This window comes from Polyodon spathula, chromosome 4 (genome assembly GCF_017654505.1).
Source record: "Polyodon spathula isolate WHYD16114869_AA chromosome 4, ASM1765450v1, whole genome shotgun sequence".
NCBI lineage: Eukaryota > Metazoa > Chordata > Actinopteri > Acipenseriformes > Polyodontidae > Polyodon > Polyodon spathula.
Genome location: NC_054537.1, coordinates 8,034,693 through 8,052,415, shown reverse-complemented (window position 1 = coordinate 8,052,415; position 17,723 = coordinate 8,034,693). Strand labels below are relative to the sequence as shown.

Sequence of the window (17,723 nt, the reverse complement as noted above, 5' to 3'; positions counted from 1 at the left end):
TCAAACAGAGCTTGTGCGTCATTTTGTTCTTAAGTGATTTTTTATTTTATTTTTTTTTTTATAGCAGGGTTTGTCTTTTGGTTATTACTCACAAGCTACTGTGTATAATAAAAACCATAGTTAGAGAGAAAAGATAAAAGGGCCATGACAGAGACATTATCAGAAATGTTTATCAGCTTCACTGAATTTCCATTGATGTTTATGTTTAAAATTAAATATAAATATATTTAACCTGAATAAGAACTTTTATTGTTGCTAGTAAGCATCTTAACCACTATGTAAAAGAGCTGGGCTTGTCTGCATTTGTGGTTATAGCTTTTAACCTCCTCTCATCTCATTGACAGGGGACCTAATCCGTAATAGCAGTACATCACACAACACTGTCCATTACTCAAGCACCAGGGCAGAAGTGCCCATATAGAAACTACAACCTCCACAGTGCACCTGACCAGACCCAACTTCCTGCCAATGAGGCTGACATGTGAAATGATCTTGCTTGTGTGTCATAATGCAATGGTGAACATTTTAAAAGAATGAAATCTGCAGGTTTATGACCCATTGAGTGTCAATGGGGTACAAAATGCTTGATTCAAGTTAAAGTCCACAATTCATTCCACAATATGTCTATTAAACAATGAATCATTTTGAAATGTTAACCTCTTAACTAAACCCCCTAAGAATTCTACACCGAAAGGCAGGGCAAAATGTTATTTTGTGGATCACATGACAGTGTAAACAAGTTTCTAATTGCTGTTCAGGAAGTTTGTGTGGTTTTAAAATAAAAGAAACTTCATGTCTTCAACCAAACATAGAATTGTTATGAGGTTAGCAGTTTTTTTTTTCCTGATGGGGATGGGAAACAAATGAATTAAAAACACTGAGCATCCTGAACTAAATCCCCTGCAGTAATGAAAGCAAAGTAAACTGATGCTATCGCACACTGAAATACAAGCTAATTGTCAGAAACACAGTTCATGTAAATGCACCGGCATAAGCTGCTGAATGATATTGTTTGTGTTTATTACATTTGATTATGTAGTGATTGAGTTAATTATTATCAGCAGCGTGTTTGCTAGTGAAATGGACACATATGTTGTGAATCATGGATGAAAGGTTCAAGATTGGCAGCAGCATTTATTAGTCGGGAGAGCTGCATACATCTGAGACTTGCTTTTTATTAATAATGTAGTTGAGTTGTCAGTTGTAGCTTGAGAATACAAAATTTCCTTTTGGCCCTCAGCTGCATGGACTTAAGTGTTGAGTGCTTGATTAGAAATCAATTGCTCATGCTTGCTTTAAAGGTGTTGCCAATATATCTGTATTCATTTCTGTGGTCATTTTTTAATATAGCTATTAGATTTAGTGTCTGTTTTCCATTGTTCACTGCAGTTTATGGAAACCAAAAAAGTTTGGATAGAAACAGGGGTGTATATTATTCCTATTCATGGTATACAAGGAAAGAGGTAACCCTACCTAGCTTCATCAGTAAGAGAACTCATTTAAATAATGAAGAACTTGCATCTGTATTTACTGTCTTACAATGTGTTAATTTAGGTGACAACACGCGTTGAGCTTCAGAGACACATAACCCACCAGAGTTTTGTTGTGTCTCTTTGTGAAGGAATATAATAATAAAGGAAACAGATGTCATAAAAGCAGTACAGAGCGGATGTTGATCACCTGCTAGTGTGTTGCCAAAAATTATGCTGTAACACTGCCAAAGGTCTTTGAAGCTTACTCTGTGGCCTGCACTTACGACAGGCTGCAAAACTTTAAATATGAGTTTATATGTGTTCCCTCACCCACTGCCAAAACCATGGCTGTAATTTTATTTTAAAATACAGTATAATGACTAATTGATATACATTAAATAGGCCTGTTCCTTTTTAAAGTTTATTTTAAATCACTTTTTAGAGTAAAACATTTATTTTTGAGCTGTCGAACATTACGAAAACAGGTTGCAGGGTCTTTGCTAATCAATGCAATCGTTTTGAATATGTTTTTTGCTTCTGACCAGCAGCGGACCACATCAGTGAGTGCACTGTTGTATAATTAACAGATTTCTTGGTGTTCCAATGAAGAGCTCCACTGAGTGAGTGCACATTGTGTGAGCCCCTGAAAAACAAACCTCCAAAAGGAGCAAACCTAAGTACACCTAAGAAATAATCCTGGACAAGGTGGCCCTTTCCAAGTATGTCGTGCACTGTCAGTAACCGAGATGAAATAAAGTCAACAGAATGTTCTCAGAAGCTCCTTTACTGTATGTTAATGATACTCGACTAACAAACGACACACCGAGCAGTGCGGTAATTCCACAGCAGCGCGTGCCTTGGTTCAAAATGATGAATAACAGGAATAATTAGAACAACAGGTGCAATAGAGGGTGTTCCAGTTTAATGCAAATGAAGAATATTATAACATTTTAAATGTTACAATTATGTAACTTACTGCAAAGTACACAATGTGATTTTTTTTTTGTGCAAGGATGGATCCCCTCAATAGGAGCCAATGATTCTGTGTGGAATAGTGAGGTTATAAATAACGCTTTCATTAATTTTATTTGGATTCATACTTGGAAGTTTGTTGGGAATGTGATCGAGTCCTTCCTTTTCTGATCTTTAGCTTAACCCTGACAGTGAAAAATGTGTTTCAAATGAAGTCCTCACGAGGGTCACAGCAATAAGTAAGCCTTGCTAGAAACAGTACAGAAGCTGTCCTACCTTTCAAGCCAATTCCACTAATCAGTCAAGCTTGTAAACTGTCACTCTGGTTGATTTTGCGTATTAATATGCTTGCATGCTCTAATGAGGTGATATCAGTCAGAATGATGCTACAATGTAATTAATACCTCTTTTCCATGGTACAGCTGAGCCACGCCAGGGTGTACAGAGCCTCATGGTGTGGTTAAGGGGAGCCTGGGTTATTTTTCCACTGTTTTTCTGTTGAAGGGGAAAAAAAGGTTTTAAAAATATGGTTTGCCAAAGATAACCTGTTTAAGGATAGTTGTTTTTTTCTAGCTGTTTTTTGTTTGAGTGCTTAATAAAAGAAGCTGTACAAAGAGAGCTGTAGTTGTATGAATGGTACAGCTGTACAGTATTTTGACTTTTTGTAAATAGCTTCAGAATTGTTTTATTTTCTGCATTTTTTTTTTTAAAAGGGTCAAGGATGAGAAATTTGGTAAATTTTGTGTTTTTCAGTGTGTGAGTTAAGTGTACCATACCCATTCTTTATGTCCATTTGCTTCAAATCATCAGAAATTGAGACATAAAAAAACTTTCTAATTTCTGACGCACGATTACAGATCTTCCTGAACACTTCTACCTGCCCACAGAGAAACTAGAGCCTGCACTTCCTCAGCATCCCAAGGCTGTACTTTTCTCTCATCACACTCGCTGCCCCGCCATGTTTGTTGTTTTTCTTTCTGGAGTGTACTGACTGATGCAACTTAATGACAAAGATCCTTAACCCCACCCCTGGCTCAGCTCGACTCGCAGCCAGATTCAGATATCTTGTGGAGGCCAGAGTTTCTGGTTCTCGCTCGGTTCAACAAATAGCCAGTGGAGAACTTCCCGTACCACACCGTACCGAGCCCTCACGAATTGGGTGTGCCTGTGCAGAAGGAGTAAAACATTCTAGTCTCAGAGTTCAGTAGGGGCAGTTTAAGTCAGAGCATTGTTAAGATTCCCAAACTTATGAAGGAATGATGCATAAGCATTTGCAATGTGGAAATGTGAAGTTGTTAGGTATTCATTAAATGGTATAAAATGTGTTAAGTAAAAAACAGCGTGGTCCATCGGTTTTCCTTGTTTACACAATCATTGAGCAGCAATAATAAACTGAGTGTTATTTAATATAGAACTTAATTTAACTATTTTTATAAGCAATCATTTGTCTTACCTTACTTTTATCCTTTTACTATGAAATAATCCTTTATTTTATGGACTTTCCTTAGAAATGCGTCATCTCAGCAGTGAATTGTGGGATTGTAGTCCTGGGTCAAGGTGTTATCTGATTAAACTAGACAGATACATACATATCCCAGTTCCAGCTCGAGTTTCAGGAAAGGTAGGTCACGCTTACATGACGAATCAGCTGCATTTGCTAGTTTTGCAACATATTTTCCTCTTAGTTTACGACCTCAGCACAGCAGTAAAAATGTCAGGACATTTCACTTCTAATCTGCTTATAAACTCTCAATGCGGAAGGTAATTGTCATTGGTTGGGCAGCATCTATACTTTCATTTGAGCAACTAGTTACCTGTTTAAGAATAAACTTGGCACATGAATAATAGACAAAATGCCAGCAGATGCCATGAGAGTTTCCCCACACGACAGTATTTTGCTGCCAGTAAAAATACTGGGCAATATTTGGGATTCATACTGTAAAACTACTGGCAGGTCAGAAGCCTGGAGATTCAAGCTAAGACATCTCAATCATTTCCTTTTTTTATCCTTCCTTACCATCCTGTAGTGAAACTTCTACAAGCAAAACATGATTCATGAATTGAAACCTAATGGTATCTCTAGATTGAGGCATTGATTAAGTTTTCTCTTCGACACCTCTATCCAGATAGCATGTTTACAACCAGGTCTGTAATGGACCAAACTGGTCATCACAGACTTTAACAGTCCGGCGCTGTGATAACCCTTTATATCGTGACTAACCCTTTATCATGACGATGAGTTTTCTATAATTTGTTAGATGAATAAATCTGAGATTCCTAACGCAGGTAAGGGGGAAGAAAAAGATTAACAAAAAACACATTAACAAACAAAAATGATATAATATATATATACTGGCCCTTTCATCATCAAGCAATCCATTCTTCTTCCAGCCTTCCAAACCTAACCAAGCAACCACTTTCTTACCCCGAAGCGGCAGGAAACTTTTCAGCAAGTCCATTCTTTCCTAGTTTCATTTTGCAACCGTGTGTTTATAACATTATAGCTGAATATTTGTATAGAAAAATATATATATATGGTTACTATAATTACTGAAAATATATTTAAAAGTCTCTACCGCTGGATCTTCGGTTTGTGTTGAACAATCTTGCCAGTGTTATGGGATTCATTTTAATTGAGAAAGTAACCTCAGGGTTCACACTCTATCTCTAAGCAGATGTCTGATAATAACCAGACAGGGTTTTTTCAATTTCTCTAGTAGACCTGAAAGATATATATCCCCCCCCACCCCAAGCAATATAATAAAATGACCTACTCTTAAATGTGGTACTGCATCTTCAGTATTCCTTACATTCCAACCTCATATCATTGTTTCGTTTTTAAACACCTATCAGGGCACAGCCAAATACTTTCTGTTGGTTCTGCACAGTATCAGAGCCCCCACACATCTCTGCTGTGAGGGGAGGGATATTTTCAGTAAAAGCAGGATGGCACAGCACATTTTAAGTGAAGTTCTAAATGTAAAAGTGGCACTCCAGGAATTACTATCTAGCTTGAGAAGAATGCACGTGGTTTACCCACCTTTTGCCCTTATGAAATTCCAAAATGGAATTCAACCCACTTAATGGAATGTCTGGAAGGGTCACCTGTCATTCACACGCAGGCAAGAGAATTGTTCAAGCAGAAATCCTGACAGACACACTGGTTTTCTGTAACTGATAAAAATATCATGTTATTTGACAGTACACATACAAAAGTATAAAACCACAACTACATAGATTTTATCACAATCTTTTTACCACAACAGAATTTTTCCATATCATTGTTTTTTTATATTTTCTCACATGCAGAGAGCAGACAAGCTTTTTTTTAATCTATACTGTAATACAAAAGATCTGCGGTATTACTCCACAAACACCTGCTTTTGATTTATCGGACGGACAGAAAGCTTTTCTATTTTGTTGTATAAAATTTAACGGTGCCTTTCAGATGAGACTAGGAGTGTTAACCCCTTGCGAGGATTCATTTTCTCTCAAGTCATTACATTGTTTACAGCTTGTAATGCTTTTCATTTCCAGCTTCCCATTAATCATACATGAGCTGTTGACATAAATGCCAGAGTTGCAGTCATGGTAGCTGCAGAAAAAAAGGGTCTCAGTTCAAAGAGTTGAAATGTATTTTTGAATGTACCTACAGAGCTACTGATAACATTTTCAAACATTTTAACAAGTTTAGCCATTACAGAATTACCCAATAACTAACGCTCTGCATCAATGTGTATACGCTTTCTACTGTTAATGTAAGCACAAGCTGGAATCTTTGTCAGCTAAGTTTTAGCTTATAATTGTATAAGCTATATGTGGCTTAGTTCCAGTTTTGAAATCCTATAATTCTGTTCCAAGTCTCATACAGTGCACATTTGTCACAACGTATATTTGAGGGCATCCGACAGACAGGACCCCAGGGATGACAGCCGGCATGTTTACCCCCTAACATCTGCCCTGAGGATGCAGTAAGCTTCTGAAGCTTCCCTATACCCAGCAGGGTAGAGAGTAGCTTTCCTCAGTGTTTGAAGTTAGTGACTGCGCTGTGGAAGAAAGACGTGAAGCAGTAGACTTCTTTCACTGCCGAACACACAGCTGTTTGTTATTGTTCAGGGATTGGGATGTGACCTTAACAGGTACAAGGAAACCTGTGACCCATCTTACACTGGAGGGTGCTGAGGAGTAAAGTGGTTATCACTTGTAAGAAAAACATGTGTATCAAGATAATGGTTTTCCCTACTTCTTACACCTAGAACTTAGAGGGTCCAGCAAATCAACGGATACATCACTGTGTAAAACGACATTTGATTTTGATATACCCTGTAGTATACTGGATTTGATTTGTATACCTACACACATAAATGCAAATGAAAATGCAAAACTAATCAATTACATGAATACTTGCATTCAGATCAAATAACAATTAATGGTACAGTTCACAACAATTCCTTAAATTCACCTTTGCCCCTTCTGCAGTTCACTTAACTAGACATTTTTGTGAAGTACATTTTTTTAATGATTTTTGCATGTTGATAGACAGCCATCAAAAAAGACATTCACTTTCAGATTTCCATTGAAAGGCAACAAAAACAAAGACTTTAATACAATATGAATGTACAGTTATAGGGAAAAATGTGGTGCTTGGCACAGTACATATTTAAACCGGATTCAAATCCCTGGTTATGTGAGATGTACTTTTGTGTTTTTGTTAATAAGATAGTTGGTTAACATTAAACTATGTGCTTGATTTAATTCAGATCTATAAAAAACACATCAAAATAAACACACATATCTATCTATCCACATATATCCATACATACATATATAGATAGACAGATAGATAGACAGAGCCCACTAAGTTGATGTTAGAAACAATGAAATTAGTATATTGCATTAAATAGACAAATATATGTATGTTGTTACAGTATTTAATTGATAAAGCTAGGTACCAGAAAAAGTAAAGCAAAAGCGTGTACATGTTGTATATATTATTTATGTGTTCTGCTTATTGTTCCCCTTTGTGTTTTCAGTTTAGTCAAACAGAATGTTCTGAAGCATTATTGCTTTGATTGGGTTCAATGTGACACTGCTGTACATGTGTTACACTCAGCACAATGTTTATAGTATCTTAAATCAAGGACAAATATAATAATACAAAAATACAAATACTGTAGCATATTCTCTAGGTCAGTTTCCAACGAGCTCGGTTAAATACAACGTTATCACTGTCAGTACTTATTGTATGGCATTTTTATATATAACTCCACATCTTACAGGAAGAAAATAATACAGGTTTAACATAGTACAAGTTTAAGTATCATTGCATTCTCACATTTTAACGCTATAGACCTGTATGACACAAACAACACAACAAACCAATAAAACATACAAGAAAAAAAATGGAAGTACATATATGGAACCAAAACATTTAAAATACTAACGTTCTAAAACTGAAAACGCCAAAACACTAAACAAATTACTTTTAACAGTATTTTACAGTTGTGTTTGAAACCTCTACCCCTGTTATTAACATATCTAACCTGTAGACCTGAAATGTAGTTTTGTTAACGTTTGTTTTGAGGGCACCTTTGTGCAAATTGTCATTTCAGGGTGTATTTCCAAAAATCAAGATGAAACCCAGAGAATGGAAAGATTTGTGCCTCGCTCGTGAGCAATTTGATTGATTCTGCCGCGCACGCAGTCCACTGTGATGAATATCATTGTTCCATTATGAACATGGAAGGAGGAACGGAGACCAACACTTGTCCACTGGCTCCCTTCAGGCATATGGCCTCCAATTTGCTGGGTAACAGGCAGAGTTTGCATCTGATCGCCCAGCAGTTGATTTAGAGTGAGTTTAACAATATTACAAGAGTGGATCAGCTTCAGGTTAAAAGCTACGCTGGCCACCCCGCTCTCACGGAATACAAAGTACTTCTGGGCAAACTTTCCTGAAGTCACAAGCTGGATCTGGTTCTCATTTGAAGAAACCTGGTGGAAATGGATGGCTTTGTTTCTCACAGCCCCTGTAGGCAACCCTGTTCTGGAGACAGTCGCGGAAAGGGCAGTGGAAACAGCAGATGGGATCCAGATGAGGCTGAACATGCTGATGCCAGAGTTGTCTCCGAAGTACCTGATGTTGCACTGCGAAGGAGACTGGATCTCAAAGCTGACCATGTCCCCGGCGCTGACCTTGGCTGCTCCAGACAAAGAGATCGACGTGTCTCTGTAGTTCACACCGGGCTTGTAGACCTGCATCAGCTCTTGATTTGTCCCATTTCTGTTCACATAAGAAACCAGAGAAAAACCTTCCCGGACACAGGTGTGGCCCATAGAATACAGCGCTTGCTGGAAAACAAACTTCACCACTCCGCTCTCTGTGAACCTCACACCTCTGCCGTCATGAGACAGATTTATCATATAGGGGTCAGAAACGGAAATGACCTTAAAAGTGGGGCGGAAGTTGGTCTGGTACTGCACCGACATTGACATCTGGGCAGACATGGCCACCGCACCTGTGTCATGCGATAGCCAAAAAACACTGAATGGCGTATTGACGTCATACACATTAAGGTCCTTGCTCTGGTTACAGTACTGATTGGGACTTTTCAGAAACAGGGACAAGGTGTAATTGGGCTCCACCTCGGCTGTGCCGCTCACACTCACACTTTGAAAGTACTTGCCATCGGGCTGCTCAATGCGAACTCCACTCAGCTCCTGCCCTTCCTCGCTGTCATTCAGCTTCATAGAGAGCTGGAGGAAGTTCCGGCAGCTGTGTTTCAATGCAAAGTTGAAGTCAGCCCACACAAGCCCATGCTGTTGGAACCGCAGCTTACCGCCTTCATTGGAAATTAGATCAGAGTGCCCTTTCCCGTTGACGTTCAGGTACACGCCTGGGAAGATGTGACTGGATGAAGACTTGGACAGGGGCACTGTGACCACTGCAGACCAGGATTCAGAAAGCTTGTTTTCCGACAGGGCAGCGCAAACAGTGTCTCTGGCCGCTGAACAGGTGACAGCCACTGTTTCGCCTGGACACTCGCCACACGCCTGGCACTCCTGAAGCTCCCTGTTGAAGAAGTAGCCATGTCCACAGACTCCAGAAGCTGCATCTCTTTCAGCAATGCCCAGACATCTAAAACCACCTGCGAGAACATAATACAAATGCAGTTTTAACAAGAACTTCAATAACGACACTATCTCATGTTATATTAGGTTAGGTTAGGCAAGTGAAAAAGTAAAAACACATTTTATTCGACAGATAAAGCAGGTTATTTAATTTACCTTTGGATACCTCTAATAATGCTACTACACACATACTTAAAGAAGGAAATTTTACCTGGAGTATTCAGGCATTTGACTCGCTCTCCACAAATGGTTGGTAATTCTATGCACTCATCCCTGTCCTACAAGAAAAGCATCTTGTTAAAAAAGACATCTACAGTAGAACTGGACAGAAAGTAATGGGGTTTAGGGTGTATACCTGGAATTGAAACCTTTTACTGCTTTAACACAATATAATCTGTGTGCTCACCCAACACCTGACCGAAGATGTTTTGTATCGAAACATTTTATTTGAACATCATGGAACCTGTTAATTGTGAAACGGGTTGCAGGGGCTTTGCACTTAATGCAGCGGGTTTCCATGTATTCTTTGCTTCTTAAATACGATTGAGTGTTTAATAGCTATGAATGAAAAGGAAAATCACAGTCAAAGCTTTGTTACTCATCACTTTCGTTATCGGTATCTGTATCAATCACAACATAGATTTAATCACAGTATTTTATGATCCCTGAAAAATTGTGGTTTAATAGAAACCTCAAAGTTGTGCACTGTCTCAGCCAATCAATATGCAGCATTCCAGGTCATTATCCTTCAGTAAAGACCACAAACAAACAAAAAGTCTCATCACATGGATGAAATTATAATACATCCGTCTCAATTCTAAATGTATTTCAAACTCAAAGCAAGGCTGTTTGATTACAATAGCAGAAGACAGTACAAGACCGGATTCAATTAAATTAATTGAAAACATTTCCGTAATGTCCTCTCCTCTTTCACACAGCACCCTTCTCATTTTTATGAAACAAGAATTCATTTTAGAAAAGACACCAGCCAAATACACCATGCAACAGAGACAGAGAGCAATAAAATGGGGCATGCCGATGATTCTTACTCACTTATACAAGATTTCAGCTTGTGCTTACTTATACAGGCGTAAAACCAGATTCAGGTTACACGAGCAACAAGGGTCAGTGATCACAGTGTAGCTTGTGGTACAATAATATATACAACAACAAACAGTGTAATTGAATGTCTGAAACTGCCAGAAACTCTTTACAGTTGTCTATAAAGTAAGCATACGTAGCAGTTGCCAGTTGTTCACCAACATTAAAACACAAATGATTATACAGTGTTGGCCCCTTTAAAAATCACAAAAACAGACCCTGTTCATCACTAATCTCGGACTACCTGTTATTAGCACATTTCTGCTGTTATTACAGCTGTTTTGCTTTCGTTTTCTGATTTATGTGGTGATAAACTGTACTGGGAGAAACGGTGTCAATACACAGTTTATTTCATTGTATTAAAAATATGATAAAAAAAAAGTGTACACACATGTTAAAAAGATGGGAAAGGGCAAACTTAACTGCAATTTCTTATATGGGACACGACACTCAGCAAGGTTTGGAAAATCATAAATAAAACAATGAGGAGTGATTTACCTGACAAATCCGGTCAGCGTTCAAAGAGCACTCGGACACCAGGAAAAACCCCGGTGGACACAAGGTGCATTTCTCACACTGAGGAGGGGTGCCCTGGAAATGGCAGTACTCGTCACTATTACAACCTCCGCATTCATTGGCAGAAAAGTGTCCCCCCACGTCAATGACCTTTGCATCAACGTCCACTTTGTGCACGGCATAGGATTTATGAAGATGGCTTCTGACCTGGTTCTGGAGGCCCTGAAGATGACTTTGGAAATAGCTCTGTATATCTGCCTGCAGACTTTGGAAAGACATTTGCTTAACCGTCTCAAACAGCATACTGTACTGATCTTTTACGAGATCCATCTGTTCATACGTTTTTCTTTGCTGTTCCAAGATCTCCTTTTGTTGGCTAATCAACGTGCTTTGCTGTTGAGCAACTTGCTGCTGTAAATCAATTAGAACTTTCTGCTGGCTTTTCAGAGCTTCCACAAACTTCTCCTGTCCTTTCGCAAGCTGCAGCTGAAGAATAAGGGCATCTTCAGAGGGAACTTCATTTTCTCCTAAGAGTGAAGGACAAAAGCAGATTTGATGCGGACGCAAACATAAAATCACGCTGGGACATAACTTTAGATAATAACGACTCTGTTCTTTGTGTATACCTTCATTCCTTGTATCTATCCTGCACAGACTTAAAAAATCAGTTAATTATGCTTTCATCGAGGTTTACAGAATACTGAAGTTAGTTTCAGCCAATTGTAGCACAGCAACAGCACTAATCCAACACAAACCATGGAACTATACCGTCAGCCATGCAGGTATACTGCTAAATGTGTAACTAGAGCAATGCAGCTATACTACAGCCCTGGATCAAACAACTCAATTAGACTATTAGTATGCAAGGATTCAGTTCAAACACAGCACATCTCAGGTGTGACACTAAAGTTCCATAGACACCTCCTTCAACCATCACAATATCTGTCCTGTCTAAAACCACACAGATTCAGTAGAAGGTAACTTTTATAAATTAAATAATTGAGCATTACCTGATAACTTAATGAATGATTACAGTGCAACTAGATAACCAGGTGCTGCTGCTTGATTATTCCATATATAACTATATTATACTTATATAGTATACATTATACTTAGAAAATGAAAGGAGGTAACAGACCAATTTGAAAGACGTACAGTATTAAAATGGTTTTAATCTTGAAGTTTATTGTAATTGATTTATTAGAAGTTGTGAATGATCAATGACTTGTTTAACCACATATTTAAGAATTCCTGTTGGACATAATATTTTATTAGCCTACCCCAAAACATTTGGTAAAACAAAACAATAAATTTACAATTAAGCTTTTAAATACACATTATAGCTTACATGTGTGATTAATATTTAATTTAAAACCCTAATTAAAACCCATTAATAATAATAAGTAGACCCAGGTAGTAAAACGAAACCCTGAGCGAGGTTGGGTATCTCTCTGAGCCTAGCTCTAGTAAAAACCATGGTCAAAACACATGCAAAAACTGTGAGTCTGTACATTACCTACAGTGTCAACCACACTCCCCTGAACAGTTTGTCAATAATCAGACTTTCATTGTGAATCCAGTACATGGCAGATCATAGACAGATTTTAATTATGTATTCTAGGGAAAGTCTCTTTAAGAAGCATAATATATAGCATATAATATATATATATATATATATATATATATATATATATTATAAGAAGCTTCGTCTAATATATATTAAATTACAGCACATATAGTACCCCTGTAATTATACATGTGATACATGTTAATGTTCCTCAGTTATCATGGACTCCAATTTTAATTAATTTGAAGAAAGTCCACAAACCACACCTCTTAAAAAGGGGTCCTCTGTTTCTAAATATTTCTTATTTATGCTCCCTTTAATGCCTCTAAAGCATTTTGCGTGTGCGAGTATGTGAGGTAAGTTTCTACTGTACATGCATTCCTATTTTCCCACCATCCAGGTGCCGGTCTAATTTTTTCCATGTAATTTGCTAGTTTTGTAAACTTTGAATGAAGCACCATACAGAACTAGATTATAGGCAGGAATCAAGATGAGGAAGTTAGAAATTAGATGAGGAAGTCTATACGGAATCAGACACATCATTCCCTTTGCTGCTCATTGTAAAAGGTTCCTGTCAATACGGTGTAGCACAGCATCCAGCACAGCACTAATTCCACATGAGGCATTATTTTTAATGATGCATGCATGGATACATCCTTTAACCAGGTATAAACCCATTGAAACCAAGGCCTCATTTAGAAGACTGTCCTGGCAAGATGACCAGAAACAGACGGCAGTAATATCACTCTAAAAAAACATTCTATTCGGGATCAGAAACATTTACACTTCAATAATTCTTGGAACCTACGCATTCAAATAAATGTAATCTTAGTCATTGTTCTTTCTCCAGGTGACACATTTGGGTTGTTTACTTGATGTACTATCACATCCTGGTCCAGAATATTCCATGCCATAGAGGTGCTGTGACTAAATGCTGATCGGCCAACACGGGACCTTCTCCAAGGCACTTGATAAGCAAGTGTACGACTGTAAACTGTACTTCAGTACCTGTAACATCGAGCCTAGGTAACCTTGCAACAAACCTATTACACCATTAAAAAGTACCCAGTGCTACTACCTTGAACAATTCAGCTACATCTGTGGGAAACACCAGTAAATTGTTCAGGTTTGGATTACACACTGATCCCAGGGCACTCCTCCAGAGAGCAGGGGTGTCCCAATGCAGGGGGCATTGCAGCCTGGATAACAATGTACTGCAGAAAGGCATGCTAAGCACACAGAGGAGGCAAACACGAAGACCAGCACAGTGAAAACAGGGAGCAACAAGGAAAGGCATGGTAACTCACAGATGTGTGGAAAAGCGCTGCCAAAGCAATTGTTAGTTTTGGAAAAGCATGCATGACAAAACACAAGGTTACTGTTGGACTGTACAGTTGTGAGCTTTTAACAAGACTAACCTTCTCAGTTCACTTCAGCCCCTGTAAATGGCGAATAGGAAGATACTACAATTGCAGAATAGCAAGAACATGTTAAATGTGAGAAAACAAAAATATATAGAAAACAAAATTCACCCTTTAAAATTGTTTTAATATATTTCTAAAATGTGCAATGCTCCCTGTGACTACTTTGTGTTAGATTAATTATGTAATATGTTACTTAAAATTGCATATTTGTAGACAAAGAAATGACTCACCTGGTTTAATATCACAGGTAAGCTGTACCCCTAATGGAGCTCCACCGAGTTCTGACGCTGGGTATCCGAAATCTGGAAACTCGCCAAGAAACTGCGCAGCCCGGTCGGTCACACGAACCAAAGCGGGCTGTCCATGAACATCAGCAGAAGCTGAAGCAGAAGTGCAGCTTTCTCCAACACACTGATGTGGTATAGGTCTGGGCTTCAGTCGTATCCTTATGGGCAATTTACATTCAATCCCTTTGCAGTCTCTGGTAGCGTTGTTAGCTTGCCCGGTTGGAGAGACGCAATCATTCCCTATACAGCCAGTACCTCTGTTTTGAATCGTGCTAGTTCTTGGGTTTTCCGCGTTTTTCCCTCGCTGTGAGTGAATGATGGGGTTGGGATCGGTGGAAGTCCTGGATGGAGGAACAGAACGGCCGTTGTTCGGTGTGATCAGCGGAGTCCTGCCCTGGGAGGTTGGCGTGAATGGCCGCGATGGTCTGGATGACCGACCCGGGCAATATATGCCTGTGCACGGTCTAGATTCCTCAGGTTCCATGGGGTAACAGTGAACCCCCCTGCATATTTCCGATACCGTTTTTACACCTCTAACTAACGGGATGATGCACAACAAAAACAGTAGCGGAGCTTTAAAAGAGGTCATATTTGGAATCTAAAAAAAAGTACGCGATAGTATTAGTAACATATATTTGCGTTTGTTTTGAAACAATCTGGTGTAACACGTGCCTCACATTGCTCGTAGATAACTAATCAACAATGCATAAACTGTTAAAAACGATCAATTAATACTCAATAATGAATGAAGTAAAAACAGTATATTACAGTGTAACAGTTTACAGTTCAATAAGTCAGTACATCTGAAGAGAAAAATTAACAACTTTATAAATCTTGAAAAAGGTTTCAAAATGAGATGTTATTTCTAAATAACCACGTGTAGATTACACCTAAACCGCATTATTACTAAAACAATTAGGCCTTCACAACTGCATTGTCTCAGAAATGTTACTGTAAAATACATACTTGGATAAACTAATTTCGCTCTTCCAATACAGTGGAATGTTCATACAAAAACTCGTGCACAGTAAATACAATTCCGCGGAGATACAGTAAAGACGACTTACCTGAAGTGCTTTACTTGATCCCTCGTCTGTAAATATTAAGAAAGTGAATCTCGGGTTTTGCTAGCGGTCGTGACTAACCTCCTCTGAAGAAGGTTCGAGGGAGAATGTTAGTATGTGGCATTCCAAAGGCTTAATTAGCATCAGGTTTCCCAGAGCCGCCCATTAACCATTTAATTTCACAGAACTTCTTTCCTGTACTGCTGCCCACATTTCATTCTGCTGCTTTCTCTCCGGTGCAACGAACATTTGGATATCGCACAACCAGTGGTGTTATAGGAAGCACTGCAAGTTGAGCAGAAATGCATGGACAGCTGTAGACATTATCAACACGTTTATCACTGAACTTATTACGTTTCTTATATTAATTAAAGACCACCTTCATGTTTTGATTCAAATGGAATAAAACATGAACATTTGGAGGATAGTTGTGTTTGTGTATTCTCAAAGACATCACGATCAGACTTTTTGTTTTAGTTTTAGTTCACATTGCCCTGGTCAAGCAGTTTGCTGCCATGCCGAGATGACAGACCTGTCATTAATCAGTGGATTCAGAGGAAGGTGACAGATGCTGATCAGCAGGACACTAATGTTATTGGCTAGTTTAACAGGACGGTCATTTGAACGCATCTGTCAACCTTCCACAAGTACTGTAGGCACTGTAACTACAAAATGTCAACACTATATTAGCATACATCATTATAGTACCACCATGCATCTTCTAGAGTCAATGCAATGCATCTCAATTCTCCATATCCCAAACAACTGCCAATTGTACTGCTCCTCCCATATTCAACTAGAACATTTGATTTTATGAAAAACAGCTATACATTTCAACGTATATTTTACTTTATATAATATAGATTTGCTGAATATCAAGTTTCCTACATGTTTAATTTCCTATTAGTGTATGTGTGCTCTCTGTAGTATCCAAGTTTAGAGAAAGTAATTGTTTGTCTCTTTAAAATTAAAGTATTTATTATTATTATTATTATTTATTATATTATTATTATTATTATTATTATTATTATTTTAATGTATTTATTAGCAGATGCCCTTACCCAGGGCGACTTACATTTGTATACAAAAAAATACATATCAGTACAATTAAGAGCAAGATACAAAATACGATGTCTTCAATCCTGATACGAGCAAATACAAACCACAGTATGATTTGATATCGGCGCAGTTCAAGAGCAGATAACAGTGTTGATAGTTAAATCAGGGTTAGATATGAGTGCAAATGAAATACAAAATACTACAGATTGGGTTCAGTGCAGGATTAAATACAGTAGAATAGGGAGCAGATAAGTGCAAGTTAAAGTGCATTAAAGGCAGAGTGTTATATTATCCAGAAGGGAGGAGTTGAGTTTTGCAGGTGTTGTCTGAAGAGGTGTGTCTTGAGGAGGTGCTGGAAGGTGGTCAGGGACTGGGCAGTCCTGACATCCGTAGGAAGATCGTTCCACCGCTGCGGGGCGAGAGTGGAGAAGGAGAGGACTCTGGAGGCAGGGGAGTGTAGAGGAGGTAGAGCCAGTCTTCTAGTGTGTCATTTGAAAGCATAAGAAAATAATTTGGTTATAGACAGGAGCATCTACTGTTTCTAACAAAGAAGTGCTGTAACAATTTGGATAAGGTTTTATACAATATTGCTACAGATTCTTTAGCTGAAACCAAACTGAAATCTACCCAAATGGCCACAGAGGAAATGGCTTTAAACAGGCGGTTTGATTTTAGTGCTTTAGTTTGATGTGTATTTTTGAGACTCAGTTTTGCTTCAGTTCCTTGTCATCGTCTCTCTTTAATCCCACACAGCGCACTTTCACACGTGTGGACAAAGCAAAAAGCAAACGCTGGTACAATCTTCATTTCAATTTAAAGTTCATGAAACCATAATGCTTTCAAAACATATTTTAAGTATAATTCAGGGTCAATGTATTTTCTCAAAGAACAATTGCCTCGAAAACAAAAAAGTATTATAAAATCCACAGTGATCTGGTACCGGTAGTATTTAGTGGATGATGGGCTCTGAGTTCTAGTAAAGATTTGTTGGAGGCTCTGTATAAGGGTGTCACTACATCACAACTGCCTCTGCAGTTTGTCACTGCCAGTACCCAAACCAAGATTGCAGAGCAAGAAACAACACAGCTAGCAAAGATGCCTTCAGAAGTGGGCTGGCTGTCTTTACATAG

The 17,723-nt window shown here is 38.4% G+C and overlaps 1 protein-coding gene across 1 annotated transcript; it reads right to left on the bottom strand.

Moving 5' to 3' along the window:
• Positions 1 to 7,020: 7,020 nt before the first annotated feature.
• On the bottom strand, positions 7,021 to 15,706 carry LOC121314123. Its single transcript, XM_041247058.1, has 5 exons — positions 15,538 to 15,706; positions 14,414 to 15,068; positions 11,175 to 11,719; positions 9,787 to 9,853; positions 7,021 to 9,592 (listed from the first exon to the last, which is right to left on the bottom strand). The coding sequence occupies exons 2-5, from the start codon at positions 15,057 to 15,059 to the stop codon at positions 8,073 to 8,075; spliced, it is 2,778 nt and encodes a 925-aa protein (XP_041102992.1). The 5' UTR covers positions 15,060 to 15,068; positions 15,538 to 15,706; the 3' UTR covers positions 7,021 to 8,072.
• Between the last annotated feature and the right edge of the window lie 2,017 nt (positions 15,707 to 17,723).

Bases quoted from the DNA above. Each gene is read 5' to 3' on its own strand.
- LOC121314123 (XM_041247058.1), bottom strand. From the start codon at position 15,059: ATGACCTCTTTTAAAGCTCCGCTACTGTTTTTGTTGTGCATCATCCCG. The intron at 11,720-14,413 runs GTGAGTCATTTC...CTTCACTCTTAG, and splicing joins TACCTGTGATATTAAACCAG to GAGAAAATGAAGTTCCCTCT. The intron at 9,593-9,786 runs GTAAAATTTCCT...ATGTTCTCGCAG, and splicing joins CAAATGCCTGAATACTCCAG to GTGGTTTTAGATGTCTGGGC.